The 20,926-nt window shown below is 35.7% G+C and overlaps 1 protein-coding gene across 1 annotated transcript; it reads left to right on the top strand.

Moving 5' to 3' along the window:
• The first annotated feature begins 15,242 nt into the window (after window positions 1-15,242).
• On the top strand, window positions 15,243-18,036 carry LOC111996435 (WAT1-related protein At5g07050). Its single transcript, XM_024028394.2, has 8 exons — window positions 15,243-15,365; window positions 15,491-15,759; window positions 15,876-15,938; window positions 16,232-16,348; window positions 16,456-16,696; window positions 16,812-16,973; window positions 17,125-17,276; window positions 17,589-18,036. The coding sequence occupies exons 2-8, from the start codon at window positions 15,560-15,562 to the stop codon at window positions 17,836-17,838; spliced, it is 1,185 nt and encodes a 394-aa protein (XP_023884162.2). The 5' UTR covers window positions 15,243-15,365; window positions 15,491-15,559; the 3' UTR covers window positions 17,839-18,036.
• The last annotated feature ends 2,890 nt before the right edge of the window (window positions 18,037-20,926 follow it).

The raw sequence follows: 20,926 nt of genomic DNA, 5'->3' as shown, positions 1-20,926 counted from the left end.
CAAACAACAGAGGACGACCAAGGACAAGCAGGCCTCCTCTGTGGATAGTAGAGAGGACCCAAGTATGGCCAAGTTGCGCTAATAACAACGAACTTGGGCTCCTCGACTGGAGCTGGATGGCGCTGCCATCCCCTGGAACTTCTCCATCAGGGAGTTCCAGAAAGGGCACTCCGCGTATGTGGTTGAAGCCTTAAAGTAGCCCCTCCTCTTGCCGAAAGATATGGACGCTCTAAGGCATATGAAGCAGCCAAACCTCTTCATGTCCCTGAAGAGGGATCTTACCATGGTAAGTTTCACCATCATATCTTTTAGTTAAATGCTAAGGTGTCCTTACCATTCTTTCTTCTTTTTCTTTTTTACATGGGGTTTCTTTGTCATTTTTGTGTAGGCTATCCAGGAGGTTTTTGTAGCTAAGGAATGGGTCAAGGACTCCCGGATTGAGGCCAGGGTTGAGACCAACCTCTGTGCTGAGACCAACAAGGTCCTGGGAGCCATAAAGCAAGAGAACTAGGAACTAGCCACCAAGCTGACCACCGAGGAGAGGGCGCAAACGAGCGTTGAGGTTGGGCTGAAGAATGTCTAGAACCAGGCCGAAAACCAACGTAAAAAGCTCTATCTTACTAAGATAGAGCTGGCCACTCAGAAGCAACTGGTCCTAGACCTCAAAGCTGAATTGGAGAAAGCCAAAACTGCCGCTCGGACAGTTAAGGATGCTGCGGAGGCCTCGAGACAAGCATCCTATAACCTCGAGGTAGAAGAAATTGAGATCCGGCTAGCTGAGTAGCTGACCAAGGTATGCAGGGATTACTGCAAAGAGACATGGATGGAGACTCTCAACCTTACAGGGTCCCTGCTGCCATGAAATGGAGACTGGCTGGGAATGTTTACTACCCTTCTGACATCCATGAAGTCCCAGCTAACCTCCCGCCTCCCTCTGCCATTGCTCTAGAATCCGCTGAGCAGCCCCTAGCTGCTCAGGCTCTTCCTCCCTCCTCCGAGGCTTCCAAAGGTTCTAGCTAACCTGGTGATCAAGGCCAAGGGGCTAAGGTGGCCAAGGATAAGGGTAGGGCAAGAAGGCCAAGCCCCCTTAGAGGCCAAGGACACTACCAAGGCCAAGGATGTTGCAGTCAAAGCAAAGGAGGTCATGGCCAAATCCAAAGATGCTGACCCCAAGGCCAAAAATGATCCTGCCTCTCAGTCGAGTAAGAAAGAAGACCCTCATCCTCTAGTCAAGGCCTAGCTCTTAGGATTTTATTTTCTTTCCGTCATTTTTGTTTCTTTTTGTAGTTTTCCTTTGTGAATGTTCAAAATGTGTATAAAACACCTATGAACGTTTAAACCCCCAAATTACAAATTACCAATTCAAGCTTATTATCAAACAATATATGTGCGAAATAGAAAATAAGCTACAACAGAATTGATAAACAATCTAAACCAAATAAAATCACAACCACAACAAAAATTAAGGGAAGAGAGATGCAAACACAAGAATAACACAGCGATGTGTTATCGAAGAGGAAACCGAAGTCCTCGGCATAAAACCTCTCTACCGCCCTCCAAGTAGTCAATAATCCACTAAAGAATGAATTTAGGATACATGAACAGTAAAAGACCCTCCAAGCCTAATCTACCCAATGTATCTAAGTCCTCCAGGTTTCTTGCTCCAACAAGGTTACGCCGAACCTTTGTCTTCTTTAGCTTACCGGATCCCGTTATAGCCTATAGCATCAACCAATATCAATTGGTCACTTCCTAACTGCTTCCCAAGCACCAAAAAGCCTTCTCACAGATATGGGTATGGTGAGAAAATGATTTGGCTAATGTACCTCTCAAGGATGTAACAATGGAGAGAGTGAGAGTAGAGGAATTTGGAAAATCAAAGGATGAAGATTGTAGATGAGTCAATCTTGTTTTTCTCTAGGGTTTTTCTCTCAAAATTCTCTTTGGAAGCTCTCTACATTTCATGGGTATAAGGGATATTTATATTGGTGTGTGTTTGGAATGTGAAAAGTAAGTTTTTCCCAAACAGAGTGGTCTGGCAACTTGGCCTTGCAATTGGACTGAGTCGCGAGTTCAAACCGCGAGCTAACAGCCTGGCCAGCCTGAGACTTTTGTCCTATAGTGCAACAGCTAGTATGACTCTTCAGCTCCCTTGCATGCTTCACTCGTGTGCCAGTTTTGGCGACTTGCAAGCCATGAGCCAGTCACGAGATCCAGTTGCGAGGCCCTGTTTCAGTGCACACTTTCGAGCTTTTCTTTACACTCTCTCACACACAACCCTTACATGATTCCCACCTAAATATAAGGTTTTTAAATGCTGAATTACAAGCAAATTGGCACGGAATAAAGCCAACAAATTGGTTGATAAAATTCAACCTTACACTTTGTATCTTTTCCTTTGTAATGGCAGTTTGCCATTGTATATAATGAACCTTTTCCTTTATTTAATAAAAAGGGTTGTATTTTTTACTTTATGAATCTTCCTTTCTCTGTAATATTTGCTTTATAGTTGGTGCAATTATCATTCTACCTTTTGGTGGAACTTAAAACTGATGATGTTTGTTGGCAATAGTGAGTTATTGCCACCCTGACTTTATCAAAGCCAACAGTAGTGCATTGTTGCTAACTCAGACAAATCGAACACATATAAATATTAAGGAAAATGACCATGTACTTAGGTAAATAACCAAGAACATTAACTTACCTAAGGCAAGTGATCCAAGGAGTTAGGTATAACTTGGGATCTGTTTTAACGCTTAGAAAAAATAAATAGAATGTGTCAATTTACCCAAAACATGTGGTCTGAAGAGCCAGGTGTAACCAAGGTTCCTTTTAACACTTAGAGAAACAAATGAGGAGTGCCATTAAGTATTAATTTATCTAAAGTATGTGGTTCGAGAGACCAGACATAACTAATGTTCTGTTTAACACTTGGTAAAATATCAATTTACCCAAGGCATGTGGTCTAAAGAGCCAGGTATGACCAAGTTCTGTTTGATACTTAGAAAAATGAACTGAAATATTAATTTACACAAAGCATGTGGTCCGAGAGACCAAACATAATTAAGATTCTGTTTAACACTTAGTAAAATGAACTGAAGTATTAATTTACTCAAATTATGTGGTCCGAGAGACCAAGCATGACTAAGGTTTTGTTTAACACTTAGTAAAATGAACTGAAGCATTAATTTACCCAAAGCATGTGGTCTGAGAGACCAGGCATGACTAAGGTTCTGTTTAACACTTAGTAAAATGAACTGAAGTATTAATTTACCCAAAGTATGTGGTCTGAAAGATCAAATATAACTAAGGTTCTGTTTAACACTTAATGAAATGAACTCAAGCATTAATTTACCCAAAGTATGTGGTCCGAGAGATCAGGCATATCTAAGATTTTGTTTAACACTTAGTGAAATGAACTGAAACATTAATTTACCCAAAGTATGTGGTCCAAAAGACCAGGTATGACTAATGTTTTGTTTAACACTTAGTGAAAAAACACGTAGCGCATAATGTCATTAGCAAAAGTATGGTAGAAAAGACTTTCATTAATAATGGTACATTCACAGGTTATTTACATTCCAAGGGCATGGGATAACGTGTTCATCTAGATCTTCAAGATAGTATGCACCTACTCTAGCCACTGAGGTGATGCAATATGACCCTTCCTAGTTAGGCCCTAACTTTCCTCATGCTGGGTTCTTTGTAGTACTCAAAACCTTTCTCAATTCCAGGTCTCTAGGCGCTAATGGCCTAAGCTTTACATTGGCATCATACCATTGTTTGAGCTTATGTTTATAGTATGCCAATTGAACCATGGCATTTTCTCTTCGCTCCTCGATTAAGTCTAAGTTGTTCCCTAACAACCTATCATTGTTGCTCGGATTGAAAGAACTCGTTCTCAGTGTTGGGAATCTAGTCTCCAAAGGAATAACAACCTCAGCTCCATAGGTCATTGAAAAGGGTGTTTCTCTTGTTGATCTACGAGGTGTGGTCCGATATGTCCAAAGGATGTGCAACAGCTCTTCCACCCATTTTTCCTTTGCCTCATCCAACATATTCTTGAGTCCATTTGCTATGATCTTATTGACAGCCTCAGCTTGTTCATTCCTTTGTGGATAAGCCGAAGTGGAATACCTATTCGTAATTCCCAAGTCACAACAATATCTCTTAAAGGCCTTGCTATCAAACTGAAGGTCATTGTCTAAGATGAGGGTATGGGGGACCCTGAACCGAGTGATAATATTTTTCCAAACGAACTTCTTGGCATCCACATACATGATATTTGCCAACGGTTCAGCTTCAACCCACTTGGTGAAGTAATCTATGCCGACTAGCAAAAATTTTTTATTCCCTACTACCTTAGGGAAAGGACCTACAATGTCCAAACTCTATTGAGCAAATGGCCAAGGGCTAGATAGTGGATTAAGGACTCCTCTTGGTTGGTGAATATTTGATGCAAATCTTTGGCATTGATCACACTTCTTCACATACTTTTGTGCTTCCTTCTGCATGTTCGGCTACTAGTATCCCTAAGTGAGAGCTCTATGAGACAAAGATCTGCTTCCTGTATGACTCCCACAAATCCCTTCATTTAACTCCTCAAGGAGTAACACTGGTGCTTCAAGGTGTATGCATAGCAAGTATGGCCTAGAAAAAGAGCGCTTGTACAATTTTTGGTCCTCGGACAGCTAAAACCAAGAAGCCTTTCTCCGCACCTTGTCAGCTTTTGATTTCACCTTAAACAAGATATCTTCCCTAAGGAATAGCACTATAGGGTCCATCCAGCTAAGCACCATCCTAATTTGATGGGTATGGACCGTTTCCCTCTTCACTTTGGTAGGCTTACACAAGTCTTCAACAAGGATGACTCAAGGTAAACCCTGTGTTGAGGAGGTTGCAAGAGTAGCCAAAGAGTCAGCATGTGTGTTTCCACCCTTAAGCATATGCAGCAAGTTGAAAGACTCAAATCCCGATTGCAAGTGCCTAACTTGATTCAAATATTCTTACATTCTCACAATCCTGGCCTCTAACTTCCCTTTCACTTGGCCTACAACCAATCTTGAATCCGAGAATATCTCCTGCTTTTTCGCCCATTTTTTAAACCATGGTCATCCCCACCAATAAAGCCTCATACTCAGCCTCATTGTTGGTGGCCGAGAAGCCTAATCTTAAGGATTTCTCAATAGTGATTTTCTCAGGAGGTACTAGAACTAGCCCCACTATTGATCCCCTTTAATTTGCTACACCATCAACATATACCCTCCAAGATAAAGGCTTCTACAAGGAGACCATACCAATTGATTTTCCATCCATGCCCTGCCTCTCTACCTCTTTTTCCAATGGGGATTCAACGAACTCGGCTACCAAATCTGCAAGGACCTGGCCCTTAACAGAGGTGCAAGGCATATACTTGATGTCAAAAGCCCCTAGTATTGTACCTTATTTGGAAATCCTCCCCGTGAAATCAGCACTCCGAAGTAGTAAGTGAAGTGGAAGTTAGGTTAAAACAACAACTGTGTGGGATTGAAAGTAATGAGGGAGCTTGCATGTAGCATGTACCACTGCCAAAATGGCCTTCTCTAATGGTAGATAACGAACCTCTGCTTCATAAAACAACTTGCTTACATAGTAAACTGGCCTCTATACACCATTATAAATTCGCACCAGCACTAAGCTTATAGCATAAGAAGCCACAGCAATGTAGGCAAATAAGACTTCATCCATCTCGAGTCTAGACATGACAGGTGGCTGAGAAACGTACTCCTTAAGCTGTTGGAAGGCCGAGGCACACTCCTTGATCCACTCAAATCCCTTCCACTTATTCAATAGCTGGAAGAAAGGTCTGCATCTGTCCACTGACCGAAAGATGAACTGGTTCAAAGCAACAATCATTCTATTAGCTTTTGGACCTCTTTGGAATTCCGAGGTGATTGTAGACTGTTAATTGCCTTAACCTGATCAGGGTTGACCTCAATTCCGCAATGAGTGACCATATAGTCCAGAAATTTGCCTAATGCTAAACCAAAAAGCATTTGGCAGCATTAAGGCGCAACTTGTGTTTCCTCAGTATTTCAAAAATATCCTCGAGGTCTCCCACATGCTTGGACACCACCTTACTCTTTACCACCATATCATCTATATAAATCTCAATATTCTTGCTCAATTATGGTTCATACATCCTAGTCATCATCCTCTGATAGGTAGACCCTGCATTCTTCAAACCAAAAGGCATCACATTGTAGTGGTAATTTCCAGTAGGAGTGACAAAAGTTGTCTTTTCTTGATCACCCAAAGCCAAAGGTATCTGATGGTACCCTTGAAAGGCGTCTAGAAAACTCATCCGAGAATGGCCCATAGTGGCATCCACCAACTAATCTATTCGAGGCATAGGGAAAGGATCCTTGGGGAAAGCTTTGTTCAGATCGATGAAGTCTACACACACCCGCCACTTCCTGTTCTTCTTTTTCACTACCATCGTATTGGCCAACCATTCAAGGCAAAACACTTACTTAATAGCCTCAGCCTGCTTAAACTTGTTCATTTCCTCTTTGACAACATCAAAATGCTCTTTAGATGAGCACCGATATGGCTACTTCCTAGGGAGGACAGATGGGTTAACATTTAGATGATGGCAAATGAGGTCTGGATCCACCCCAGGAGCTTCGTAAGCACTCCACACAAACACATCAATGTTCCTCTTGAGGAACTCTACCAACTCTTCCTTTTCTTGAGGAGACAGATGAGTTCCGACTTGAAAAAACTTCTCCGGATCATCACCTACAACAATTGTCTCTAAATGCTCACATTTTTTCTCCTCAGCTGCCCCCTTCACGGGTAACACCGGAGTCCTTGATTGCTATAATTTCTTCCCAGCAAAGGCCGATGACTCCACTCCTAGCTGATGCATTATTGCAGTAATCAGGCACTGCCTCACTATGGATTGGCTCCCAACCAGCTCCTTAATCTGGCCCCCAAATGAATATTTTACTTTCAAATGCAGAGTGGAGGAAATGGCTCCCAGGGCATGAAGCCAAGGTCTTACCACAATGGCCGTGTAGAGAAAATAGGCATCCATTACAATGAAATTCACCTCCACCACCACTGATCCTGCTTGTACGGGTAGTCGAATCTAGCCTTTAGGAATGACAACTTTCCCATCGAAGCTTACCAAAGGCAAATCATAAGCTGTCAAGTCCTCAGGTTTCAGGCCCAGCCCATTGTATAAGTCAAGGTACATAATCTCTGCTCTACTACCTTGATCCACCATCACCCTCTTAACATTATATCCCCCTATCTTGAGGGTGACCACCAGGGCATCATCATGCGGCTATATGGTTCCCACCTTGTCCTCCTTAGAGAAACTCATCACCAATCAGTTTTCCATTCTAGCCCTCTTTGACTTAGGTCTTGAGTCCTCAGCAGGTAGTCAGGCTACAAACATCACCCTGGAGGGGTGAGAGCCAATTCTCCTCGAGGCTGCAAAAATGACATTGATGGTGCCCAAAGGGGGCCTTGAAGAAGCATTCCCTTGAGCCCTCAACCCTACTTGGTCTCTTTGCATATTGGGCCGATATAAAAATTGTTTTAACCTTCCATCTCTGACCAGTTGCTCCAGATGATTCCACAAAGTTCTACAGTCTTCAGTGGTATGTCCTCATTCCTGGTGGTACTGGCAATGAAGACTTTGGTTGCACCTCATAGGGTCCCCTCCCATCTTGTTTGGCCATTTGAAGTATGGCTCATTCTCGATCTTCTCTAAGACTTGATGTACTAGTTCTCGGAATACCTTGTTAACCAGCTGAGGAGCTGTAGGCCCCGATTGCCTAGCAAAATCCCTTCGGGGTCTATTATTATTGTATCGGTCCAACTTGAAGTCCCTCATCTCTTGAGGGACAACCTTGTCCTTTCTCTTCCCTTGTTGTTGGTCTTCCTCGACCCTCTTGTATTTGTCAATTCGATCCATGAGCTAGCGTACACTAGTAGCAGGTTTCTCAGTCAAAGACTTCCTCAAACCATGCTCGGTAGGTAAGCCGACCTTGAAAGTCTTGATGGCCACATTGTAAAAGTTACCATTTATCTCATTGAATATCTCTCAATATCTGTCTAAATACGTTTTTAGGGTCTCTCCTTCTCGCATGGCCATAGACAGTAAGGAATCTAAAGGCTGAAAAACCCTGTTGCATCTAATAAAGTGAGATCCAAACGTTTGAGTGAATTCCTTAGAGGAATCAATGGAACTTGCTCTTAAACCATCAAAGCACCTCATGGCCACGGGCCCCAAACTGAAGGGGAACACCTTGTACATCAGGGTTTCAATCTTGAAGTGCATAAACATCCTCTGGTAGAAGCGGCTCACATGCTCCACAGGGTTTGTTCGACCATTGTACATGGTGAACGTTGGCTGAGTGAACCGCTGAGGAAGTCTCCCTTCCTCAATCCTGCGCTTGAAAGGTGACCTGAAAATTTGGTTGAGCACTCTGCTCATTGCGTCATTTCCCAAGCCTTTGGAAGATGAGTTTCTACCCCTGCGCTCATGGTGGTAGTCCTTATCATACGAGAAAGACTCACTGGAAGGAGTCCTTGATCTAAGTATATAACTACCATCCTCCTCATCGTTAGAAGAGAAGTCAGAATTGGAGGGAGTTCACCTTCGCCGTTCATGGTGCAACTTCCTCTTTAGATGATCAATCTCCAGTTGCAAGGCTCTGGTATGTTCCTTATGAGAAAGGTGGCTTCTGTTTCAAGACTGGCTCCTGCTAGTATAAGCGGTATGCATGCTAACCTCCCGTCTCTTCTGCGCTCAAGATTAAAAAAATGATCTTGACTTTGGGATCTCATAGATTCCTCCAGATTCAGACTTGAACCTACCATGGTTGGACATAAAAATTACTACAGCACCAGAAATTCCCATAGACAGCACCAATTATAAGGACACAATTTGGCTCCTAAGCCCAAAAAGGAAGTGGATCTAGGCCCAATGAGCCCAATACAATGAATTTGTAGAGAGTGGGTTGGAAAACTAGGCTATAATGAGTTAGGTAATAATTATAATGGATCCAAAAGACAATAAAGTGAAAATGGACTGGATTTATCTAAGGAAAATTATACTCGGCACAATCCGAGGAGATTAGTTCTAGTATATATTACTTGAAGTTGGTTACAAATACAATTTTAATTGCTATAGTCCATTTTTTCTTAATTTTTCGATCCCTTACTCTTAGGGCATTCTCTCTAATTTACACTATTTCTCCTTTCTCATCTCCACCTTCCACGCGGACAGTAGATTGTTTGTGTTGATCCATGTCCCATTAGCACTCTCCTGAAGTCTTTGGGGGAAGCTATAAGGCTGAAAAGCACTGTTCAGATATCACTTCTTCATTAATACGACTAGGAAATTAGTTACAGAGTATTTAATGCGATGATAGCAGCTTTCTTTTAAATATTTCTTAGCTCCTATCTATCTTGTACGTTCACAGTGCATATCCTTATCAATAGAACTTCCTAAAACATCATCCTAGATGAGAAGACACACATTTTGATCTTTGCTTCGTTTAGCCGAGGGGATATTCCTCCTCGATCTACCTTCCCCAACCCTCTCACTTGTAGCTTACTCATGGGACTTTGAGTCTTACATCTTCAATACTGTTTACATGTCCTTGGACCACTCAACGTCCTCGGTCAAAGTCCAATGCCCAATATATATACTTTTGGGCCCCTTATCTCTACACACCCAATATCAAATGTTCTATTTTTTTTATTGCTTCATTTAAATTAATATAAATAACTCATTAAAATAATAAAGGAAGAGAGAGAATTTGATTTTTTTTTTTTTAAATTGAAGAAAGAGATATAATCTTAATAAAATATTGTATTTTATTTTTAACAACTTGCTACTGTCAATTGGTATTTATACCAGTTTATTGTAGTTGCAAAAAATATAGTTTTAACTTCTTCATTAACACATAATTTTTTAGTTCTTTGATGGTAAAATAGATTTTTTGCTAAAACACAATTACTATTGTGAATATTTTAATTGTTTTTTGGGTTTGATAGTTGCTATTTGGGTTAAGCTAACTAGGTTGATTGTGGAGAATGTGGCTAAGGTTTTGGAAATGGAGCCAAATTACGAAAAATGAAATATATAATAACTAAAAAAAATAAAAATTTGGACCCAAGGAGGGCTTGGCTCCCTTAGACTCCACTTGGGTCTGTCCCTGCTTTTTGGCCCTCTAAGACTTATGCAACCAGTTTAAAACTTCATTTTTGGGCTGAATTAAACTATTCATTATTTTTTTTTTTAGTAAACATTAATACTTATTAGAATACATATGAAAATAATAATAATAATATTTTAAACTGAGTTTATAATACATTACATAACCAGAGTACAACTACAAAAGGGCATAACCTTTGTAGTTGTAGACTGGGGTTAAAAACAGCGGATACTAAACACACACAACCAATATGGGATAAACATCCCTATTTGTTTAGAACACACACAAAAATAGTAATAATAGTATTTTAAACCGGATTTATAATATATTACATAATCAGAGTATAACTACAAAAGGTTCTAACATTTGTAATTGTAAATTAGAGTTATAAACAGCGAACACTAGACACACACAACTAATGTGAGATAATTAATTTCCTCATATTTAAGCTCCCCTTCAAAAAAAAAAAAAAAAAATCATATCTAAGCTACTTTATAATATAATTAAGTATAGGCATTAAATGTTTCCTACAGTGTTGTGACTCACTTAAGCAATTGTCCATGATTAGTCATCTAGTCACCACTCCCGTCTTATGCTTGGAATTGGATAACCAAGTCATTTTTTTAAATTCCATCAAGACTAAAAGGATAATTAATGATACTTGCATGAAGTTGTGCGCAGGAAAGCACACAAATTATTTCCACCTTATCCAGTATGTCGGCATGCATTTGGATCATAGGGTAGAGATCATGTTTGAGAAACAAAATTTATTTGAAAAATGAGTGAAAGAAAGTTAATGGTAAGTCAACATCAGTTAATGATCAGTCTACACATAGAGAGAAAGAGTAAAAGGAGAGTTCATTATTGATGGACAGAAATTTTTGTAGTTTAGAATATATTTATGATGGTTTATTGAGTATGTAATGTTTTGGAAAAACATTTTTTGTCACACAAAAAAAGTGAAAAAAAAAAAAAAAAAAAAAAACTTTTTCTTTAAAAACAATACAGTACGAGAGAAAAGTGTGTTCTCAACTTGGTATAATAAGAAAATGTACACTATATATATTTGTGTTTGGCTATTTGGTTTTACATGAATTCAACCTTTGTTAAGAGTGACACACAAAAACACGTGTGATACACCATTACACCTTATGTAATAGATGTATCTTATATAGGTTTTACCATAGTTTTAAAATCTGACTAGGCCGGCAAGGCAAACCGATTCAACCAAATTGGGTGCCAACTCAGTTTGGTAAAACTCCTACAACTGCTTAAAAACGGTTCATTGATTGTACAAGTTTTTAAAATCACGGGTTTTACTATCATTTATTCTTAAAGCATTTGTTTTTAAAACTATTTTTTAAAAAAATTATAAAAAAATACCTAACTTTTTTGATAATTTTTTCAATTTTACATAAATATTATCATGAAATAAATAATTAATATATGCCTCAAAAAAACATTGTGATGCGTAATATAAAATACCTCTTATAAAACACATTGCGATCCATCATTGCTCTCTTACATGTATGTGAATATTGGTGTTACAAGTGGCATGTTCATGGTCCACAAGGCAAAAGGCAAATTGATTATGGTTTTTATTGGTTTTCTTTCTGAAACACAAATAATTGCACCCCAATGTAATCATCATCAAACAGTGCCTCAATTTGCACAGTATATGACCGTCATGGTGGGGATCCAAATATTATTTTACTTTAATAACAATGGGGTCTATGTCATACGACCTTATTACCTCACTCGGTACTGTCTCACTCTCACTGATCACTCCCACCACCCAGGTGACTCAGATGCCCTTACCAATCACCATTGTGCAGCCACGCGTAGCGCGCACCTCTCTCTCTCTCTCTCTCTCTCTCTCTCTCTCTCTCGAGGATCAGAACTTCACAAACATATATAAACCTTTTTAAAGTATCATATATAAATATATATATATATATATGTTTATATGCAAAGTGGATAATTTGGATTTTATCTTTTCTAATTATTGCTTGATATATATCTTAATCATATCCCACATTAAGTGTTAGGCCGAAATGGTGCCCTTTTCTACTTGTACACTACATTAGTTTTTGTGATTAAATTATTCAAAAGATGGCAGAGGAAAAGGTAGAAGAATTCTACATGCAACGTATTGCCAAATTAATATAAGGAAACTATCACAGCACACGCTTAGAGCGATAGTCACTCTATAAGTATAAATGTTTATGGGGTATGGGGGGACAAAAGTCGGAGTTCAAGTCTCCATGAGGGAGTTTCACACATATATACACTTAGATTAGGGTAGAGTATAAATTCTATCTTGTATAAAAAAAAAAATTAATATAAGGAAACTTTAAAAAATAAATAATTTAAGGGCATTAAAGTAACATATAATGTGGTTAAAGTAGCATAAAAAATTTTATTATAATTTTTTTAGATAGAATTTCAACCTATGATGTCCACTCTTAGTAATAACTCTTTATTATCAAACTAAGACACCAATCAGTTTTTAGTGTAAGCAGGGATTGGACCCTAAATCTCTTATTCAACTATCAGAAACCTTACCGGTTGAGCTAACTGGAACCCACTATTATAAAATTTTCTAATACTAATATAGTTAAATGGAGTACTTAGAAGAAGTAAACAAAGAGTTTTAAGGATACAATTAGAAGAGAAAAACAAGGGATGGAGATGCAAAGATATTTGAATGATAAAGGAATGAAATATGTAAAAACAAACACACACACATATATATACAGTGTGTGTGGATTAAGACTAATTAAGTTACATTGGTGTAACACTTTATTGATTTTATATCACTTAATAAACTCTCACTAAATCAAATTTTATTTAACCTATATTGATTGGATTATAGGTTATTTATGTGATTGCCTTGTATGTCAAATTTTACATTAAACAATTTTTTTTAAAATATCTATATATATATATATAATATAAATTCATGTTTATTCATAAGCAAATATTTATGATAAAGGTTTAAGTGATGATCCAATAGTAATCGTATCCTTTTTAGTGTCCCATCTTTACATTATTTTATTTGCTTCTTTCCTTTCGAACATGATATCAAAGTTATGTTTTAACTATTTAAACATTATATCTATACTTGTATTGCATGTCTTTTAATCCTATTAGTATAGACTTTAGCCTCCTATAAATACCCTATTATGAGTTTATTGTAACAAAAATGTTGCCATCAAAACTTCTTCATGTCTCTTTTTCTTTCTTCCGCTTATTTCTCTACATTAATTTCATTTCTTTTCTCTTTCTAACAACTATGAAAAATATATGCATGAAAAAGAAAATGACATATGATACAAAGGTGGATACAACAAATATTAAAAATTAGAATGAAAACCAATATTTTGAATCGGATTGATAGCTGACACAAAAGTCATTGTATAAATTGTTAATTCTTAGTGTTTTATTTTAATTGTAAAGAACGACCATTGTAAAACTACGGAACAAGGAATACTTGCAAATAAAAAGCCAGCTTCGAGATATGTAGCCAACTTTTGAATTCAACTTTTAGATATAGGATTCGAAATTTTCGTGGGTCAAATGGGTTTGAATTTTTTTTATTGGAATTCTTTATAAGATTTTTTTTTTTTTTTTTTTTTTTGAAGAAACAAACTAACTATTAAACACTCAAACGATGTGAGACAACACTCACTTTATTATTTTTTGAGAAAAAAACTAACTGCTAAACACACACTTCCATTTAAGAGCTGATTATTTTGTTAAAATTAAAAACTTATTGCTAAAAGTATGTAGAAAAGAATAATGCTAGAGATATAAACTATTTTATAAAAAAATTTATAAACTATTAATATGGTGAATGATTATTGATAAATGAAAAAGTGATACTAAAGGTAGACCTAAATAAAAACTAATAAGAAGTTGATCACTTCATCATTTTTTAACAATATTGCAAAATAGTTTATAACTGTAGCATTACTCATGTAGTAAAAAAACTAAAAGTTGAATTTTGAAGCAATAGGACCCATTTAATAGTGCAATGAGACCCACTTTAGAAGCAAAAATAAGCTAAAAATTAAAATTAATTAATTTTTTCTCAAATCCCAAACGCAACTTTAATTACACTTTCTCACCAAGCTCGATGAGAAACTCTCATTGAGATATTAAAGGTAAAATAACATTTAATGAGGATCTTTTTTTTTACCGTTAGATCTACTTAAATCTTAAATTCAATGGTTTAAAAAATATGTAATTTTTTAGAGTTACACCAGGTGTAACTTGAACCCATCTTTTATATATATATATTCCCACTCTTAAGAGTATGTGGTAGAATGGTCTAAGAATTCTAAAAGATTTGATCTTTAATTTATCATTTATTAACCAATTTGAGTGATTAAGAAAGTGTTAGAGAACTCCACAAGTAAAAAACCATACATATGTCAAATTTGATAGCTATTAGCCCTAATACAATATTTGAAAATTTTGCCTAATGTAGTTCTAGCAACTCCTAGATCTCTTCAAATATTATAAACAAATCCGAAACCCTTATGCTGTAACATTTAGGCAGTAATCTCTTATAAATAGGTGAATCCCTCCCCCACAACCCCCCCACCCCCTCTCTTCTGGATGACTATAAAATTGTTCTACAAATTCTAATTCTAGAAAGAATGGTAGAAAACTTTATTAAGGTAACCAAAAGTACCAAGTAAGAGAGAGAAAGAAAATTAGCCGTATAAATAAAGCTTTTAATATTCTATAAAGTACATAACTTTATTTTTTTTTTTTTTATAAAATATATAAGAGCTTTATTATTATTTGTAGTAAAAAAAAAAAAAAAAAAAAAAAAAAAAAAAGGTAGGCGTGATACTGGCGGCCAAGAATATCAATAAGAAACATAGCTCTCTCTTTTCTTTTCTTTTTCTTTTTTTTTTCTTTTTTTTTTCTTTTTCTTTTTTGAGAGGACAATAAGATACATATAGCTTGAATCTATAAAATACACTCACTACTTGAATGATATGGACCATATAGCACGCTCATCAATATTTTCTTTTATATGTTGATATGGGTCTAATATATATACTTGCTGATACGACATCAACAACTCTCTAGCTAGTGATCAATTCTCCATAAGGAATATCATTTTCTTTAAAAGTATAAGTTCATACAAATAAATTATATATAACATAATTTATAAATGAACAATGATTTTCCACTACTATTACTAGTACTATAAATAAGTGTAAGCCTTCCCATACTTTTCTCTAACACACATTCAGGCATTCTTTGCTTTTGCAGATAGTTCTTTTCTCAGTTATATTTTCTTGGCAAAGTCCCTCTCCTTTCCCATGAAAATGGAGAAGCTAAGCAACTTCCTAGAATCTTCAAAACCTTACTTTGCAATGATATCATTACAATTCGGCTATGCCGGAATGAATATTATCACCAAGGTTTCTCTCAGCAGAGGAATGAGCCACTACGTGCTTGTGGTTTATCGCCATGCCATTGCAACCGCAGTCATAGCCCCCTTTGCTTTTTATTTTGAGAGGTCCGAACTGAATCTGTGAACAAGCTTTTTAGTTTTTAATTTCCACTCTGCATGAAATAATAATCAGCTTTACAAATTCTGATATCTATACATGAATGTTTGGTCTAATATTTCAGGAAAGCGCAACCCAGAATCACATTTAAGGTTTTCATGATGGTATTTGTGTTAGCTCTTCTTGGGTTAGTCCTTTCTAAACCATCTATAAGCATCATGCATATGCCATGATCTCTCTCTATTTTAAATGGATTCATTTTATGGTCAAGATTATATATTACAAATCTAAAGGTGTATTTGGTTTCACGTTAATATTTTAAGCAACTTGATACTATATACACTGATAAAAATTCTTAACACTAAAATAGACACTTTCAAGAGGATCATGTTCCATGTTTATACATCAAGTTCATCGTATCTAATTCTCTGGCTTTATATAATAATTCTGACAATGAATTTTTGTATGTGTGATATATAGCCCTGTGATTGATCAGAACTTCTATTATGCGGGGCTGAAATATACATCACCAACTTTCTCATGTGCAATGAGCAACGTGCTCCCTGCCATGACATTTTTAATGGCTGTCATATTCAGGTATGAAAAAGCAAATTAACCAAAATCATCATCTCATAATTAATATTCTTTTTGTCCTCGTGAATATTGGCCAAGTTGTTTCAATATATTTCTGGTGCAATGAAAAGGATGGAGAAGCTCAACCTGAAAAAATTAAGGTGCCAAGCGAAGCTAGTGGGAACTATAGTGACAGTGGCTGGAGCTTTGTTAATGACCTTGTACCAGGGCCCCGTGTTGGGGTCGAAGCACATCCCGTCTCATAACTCTTATAACACAGATACTACTGGAACCGATCGCAAGAACTATTTCAAGGGCTCTATGTTTCTTATCATTGCTACTCTTGCCTGGGCTGGTCTTTTTGTTTTACAAGTAAGTCCTGCAATAAAATAAGTAGGGAAATTACACCCTTTTTTTTTTTTTTTTTTTACTTTTAAATGAAAATGAAAATTAAAAATTTGTTTTTATGTGACTCTTTTTTGGCCAGGCCCATGCTTTGAAGACATACAAGAATCATCAACTCTCTCTTACATCTCTGATGTGCTTTGTGGGCACTCTACAAGCCATTGCTGTCACCTTTGTTGTAGAACACAAACCATCTGTTTGGAAAATTGGCTTTGACATGAATCTCCTTGCTGCCGCCTATGCTGTTAAGTCTCCTTGTGTTTTTAGAATAATAATTAAATTCATGATTTCGTAATAAAACTTTTGGAATAGTCCATAATTTACCAAAGTGCATGTGTGCGTGAGGACTATTAGATCGTGTGAATAGCTTGTTAATCTTTTAAAAATATGTGCAGGGAATCGTAACATCAAGCATTTCATATTATGTCCAAGGACTAGTGATAAAGAAAAAAGGCCCTGTCTTTGCAACTGCTTTTAGCCCCTTGATGCTGATAGTTGTAGCCTTTATGGGCTCCTTCATCCTGAAAGAAAATTTTTTCCTCGGAAGGTAATTTCCTCTTCACTTGATTTATTTGCTTGCATACCTACATATATATATATATATATTTGTTTAGTGAATAAATATGTATGTATCAAGGTATACTATTATCCCTTAATTGTGGCATCCTTATCCAAAGATATAAATATCTCTATAGAATCTTTCTTGAAATATAAGTGCATAACTTCTATAATCATCATAATAATAGCACTATTATTATCACCAATACTGTTTTCATTAATCTCCTTTTTTGCCATATGATTGTTTTTCAATAATTCTTGTACTACAACACTAACAAGTTAACTTCATTTGTGGGTGCAGCATTATTGGTTCTATCTTGATTGTCATGGGGCTTTACTCAGTCCTATGGGGAAAGCACAAAGAGAACATAGAGAATAAAGTTGAGGAAATACCAGATGTCATAAAGAGTACACAAGTAAATGGAGATGCAATTTCAAGAATGGAAGATATTGAAGCTGATGAAATAGAAATGGGAAAGGGAAAAGGAGACAAGCTCTCTTCTATGGCCATTACCATGCCCATGAAAGGCAACCAAGACACAAAGCCATAATTATCAAAATGGATGCATTGAGACGGGCTTTTTTGTCTTTTCATCCCCAATTCTGTTATCCTTTTTTTTTCTTAAAAGTTATGTAATATGGGAGTTTGTGGTGTTGTATCTTAGCTAATAATAATAGTTCAAAAACACTTTTATATAAATCTATAATGGAATTATATATGAGAATTCTAGAGTTTTCCTTTATCTCAATTTGGGTGCGCCCGGTGTTCTGATTCTATTTTATAATAGCTGACGTCTGATTCAGATTCCACTGATGGTGGTGGTTGACATATTTATATATATTGCACCAATTGAATCCTTACTTGCTAATGTTGTCAGAATCTTAAAGTGCATCTATGTATTTTTGCATCTGATGCCACCATTCCTCTCTAGCTGTAGTTCCACAAGTGACCAAGCATGCACATGACTTAGCTATTCCTTATGCATCAGTACTTGATTATAACAAGTATCACATACTATGGTATAATACAATCGGGAAACCATTATCAATGAAAGGTCAATCCTAGCAACTATATCTTCTTCTTCTTCTTCTTCTTCTTCTTCTTCTTTCCCTTTCTTTCATTATTTTTTTTAAGCTCAAAATCCTAGCTTTATAGTATTTATTCGGGTGGTGGAATTAAGCAAAATCACCCTCATTGATTCTATTCTGCAGCATAAAGAGTTCTTGAGAAAGGCACCTTAGTTAGCTAGGGTATAATATTTGACATTACTTAATTACATGCATGTTTGGTTGAAAGATCTCATCAACATGATATTGGAGGTGTTGGTTTGAAACTATCTTTATAATATACTTATTCTAGCAATTATCTTATTATAATGTTTGTGTATTTGAGAAAGATTTTAATTAAGGTTCACATATCCAAAGTCTAATTGCTGTCTGTAAATTAGAATAAGGTGAATGGGAGAGCATAACACCTTATCTAATTTAAAAAATATCCAGTGATTGATTTCCTTGGCCATTTAGTTAAGATAAGGGAGATGTGGATTGATGTAACCTTTTGCATGTGATGCATGATATGCTCAATGACATTTTTCATAATCATTTATGTGATATATAATGATTAGGACATAATAAAAATAGTGTAAGTAATGTGTTTCAATAATAACAAATTATATTAACAATTATAAAATAAATAAATAAATAAAAATTGTGTGCTTAACATTACTTAATTTATTAACCAAATTTAAGCTCTAAAAAAATTGTACTACTCATGTTTCTTTTTCCTACTCTCAAAAGCATATGTTATTCTCTGTCTCCTGCACCCAATTCCAAACTCTAGCTAGGATTACAGGTTAAAATTCTTAAAGGTAGGTCTAGTTATTCCTCTCCTTCTCTTAACTTCTTAGCAAATAATAATATAGGTTAAATTCATGAAGCCCATGTTCTTATTCAGGCCTTTTACCAACATTTTTTTCAAAAGATTAAAATGTTAAAGAATCTAGTGCAAAAATAAATAAGAAATGAAATAAATAAAGGTTCTATGCATCTATCAACTCCGAGTATCTGAAAGAATATTCTTAATGGACTTTAAGGTCCCACAAGAGAAAATTTTCATCCAAGAAAAGCTTTTAGTTTGTCAAATGACAAAAGAACCATAACCTCTTATAATATTTTAATTGAAGCCTCTGAGTACCTAGCTAGCTACTAGAATTATTGCACCGAGACATCACAGATCACTGAAAAAGCTTTACCAAATTTTCACAACGTTTGTAAAGATATCCGATTGTTTGGGTGAATATATAAAACCAATTCTAAGATGACCATCCTATAGCACTATGGTATATGATTTATGAACATATAGAAAATCCAATGGCCTTCATTGTCCTATATATTCTGATATCAAAATATGATATAGTTGTTTCTCCAACGTTGTTATACACATACACATACACACACACTAAGGTGATAATTAAAATCTCTTGGTCTGTGTATAATTAAATATTCAAAAGTTAATAATGTTTGTTTTGTGTTGTAAAGTGTGTATCAATTTTCTCTTCAATGGGGTTAGGTATTTGTCCTGGCAGTGGCACTATTGTCTCATATGTCATCACCATTAAAGAACTCTTTTTTCTTCTAACTCATTATTGATTCATGTATTGGACATTTGGGAAAGGAAAATGCTAGCTTTTCTATAAAACTTATATACAGAATGATTTTTTTTTTTTTTTGTTTGATACCTTACATACAAAATGATGTGGTGCATGCTTTATGCATGCGTATGTGGACCACTATCTATATGATTTTCATGCAAAAATTTATAGGTTTTTTTTTTCCTCCCTTACAATGTAAGTGGGGTGGGACAATATGAATCGAGATTCTCTACATAAAATAGAGGATAAAGTTTAAATACAAAATTGGTTGTAACTTAAAGTTACAACCTTACTTAATAAAATAAATACTATTACATATTTGGAAAATCTAATCACTGAATTGTATGTTCTTTACACTCTTAATATACATGTCAAATTTTGTGTCAATCGGATATTATTTACTATATGATTTATAAACTTATATTTTATACATAATTTAAAATTACAAAAACTTACAATTTAAACAATTTATTGATGACATAGTTATTGATTTTTAATTTTCTAACAATTTTGTAAGCATGGAAGATATAAGAAGAAAATATAATCCAATAGTGGATTTATCAAAATTCACCTCCAATAAAAAGATATTGAGTAAAAATTGTAATTTAAGATTACAACTAATTTTGTAGCTAAAATTTATTTTAAAATAAATTAGGCAATATCATTAAGTCACAAAACTCTTGTCAAAGTGCATAACCAATTAGCCGTGCCACATTATTATGTAACATATTTTTGTAAGATTATTCTTTAAAGGAAAAAAAAAAATGTAAGATTCTTTTGTTTGCTAAACTAAAGAAGTTTAGTGCACCTCACAAGCTTTAGTTACCTTATGAAATATTCTAAATATAATAATAAATTATTGAGACATGGATGGAGATTTCTAATGAGTGAAGAGGATCCAGTTTCTTGAATATTTACTAACTTGCAGATATATATATATATATATTGAAAGTTCAAATAGTGTGTAAAATACCTATGAACATTTAGA

Source organism: Quercus suber, unplaced genomic scaffold (genome assembly GCF_002906115.3).
Source record: "Quercus suber isolate HL8 unplaced genomic scaffold, Cork oak 2.0 scaffold_138, whole genome shotgun sequence".
Lineage (NCBI taxonomy): Eukaryota > Viridiplantae > Streptophyta > Magnoliopsida > Fagales > Fagaceae > Quercus > Quercus suber.
This window is presented reverse-complemented; position numbering and strand designations above follow the sequence as displayed.

Excerpts from the sequence above, each read along its gene's own strand:
- LOC111996435 (XM_024028394.2), top strand. The coding sequence starts at position 15,560 with ATGAAAATGGAGAAGCTAAGCAACTTCCTAGAATCTTCAAAACCTTAC. Across the intron at positions 16,349-16,455 it reads TTAATGGCTGTCATATTCAG|GATGGAGAAGCTCAACCTGA; the intron begins GTATGAAAAAGC and ends TGCAATGAAAAG. Across the intron at positions 16,974-17,124 it reads TCCTTGCTGCCGCCTATGCT|GGAATCGTAACATCAAGCAT; the intron begins GTTAAGTCTCCT and ends AAATATGTGCAG.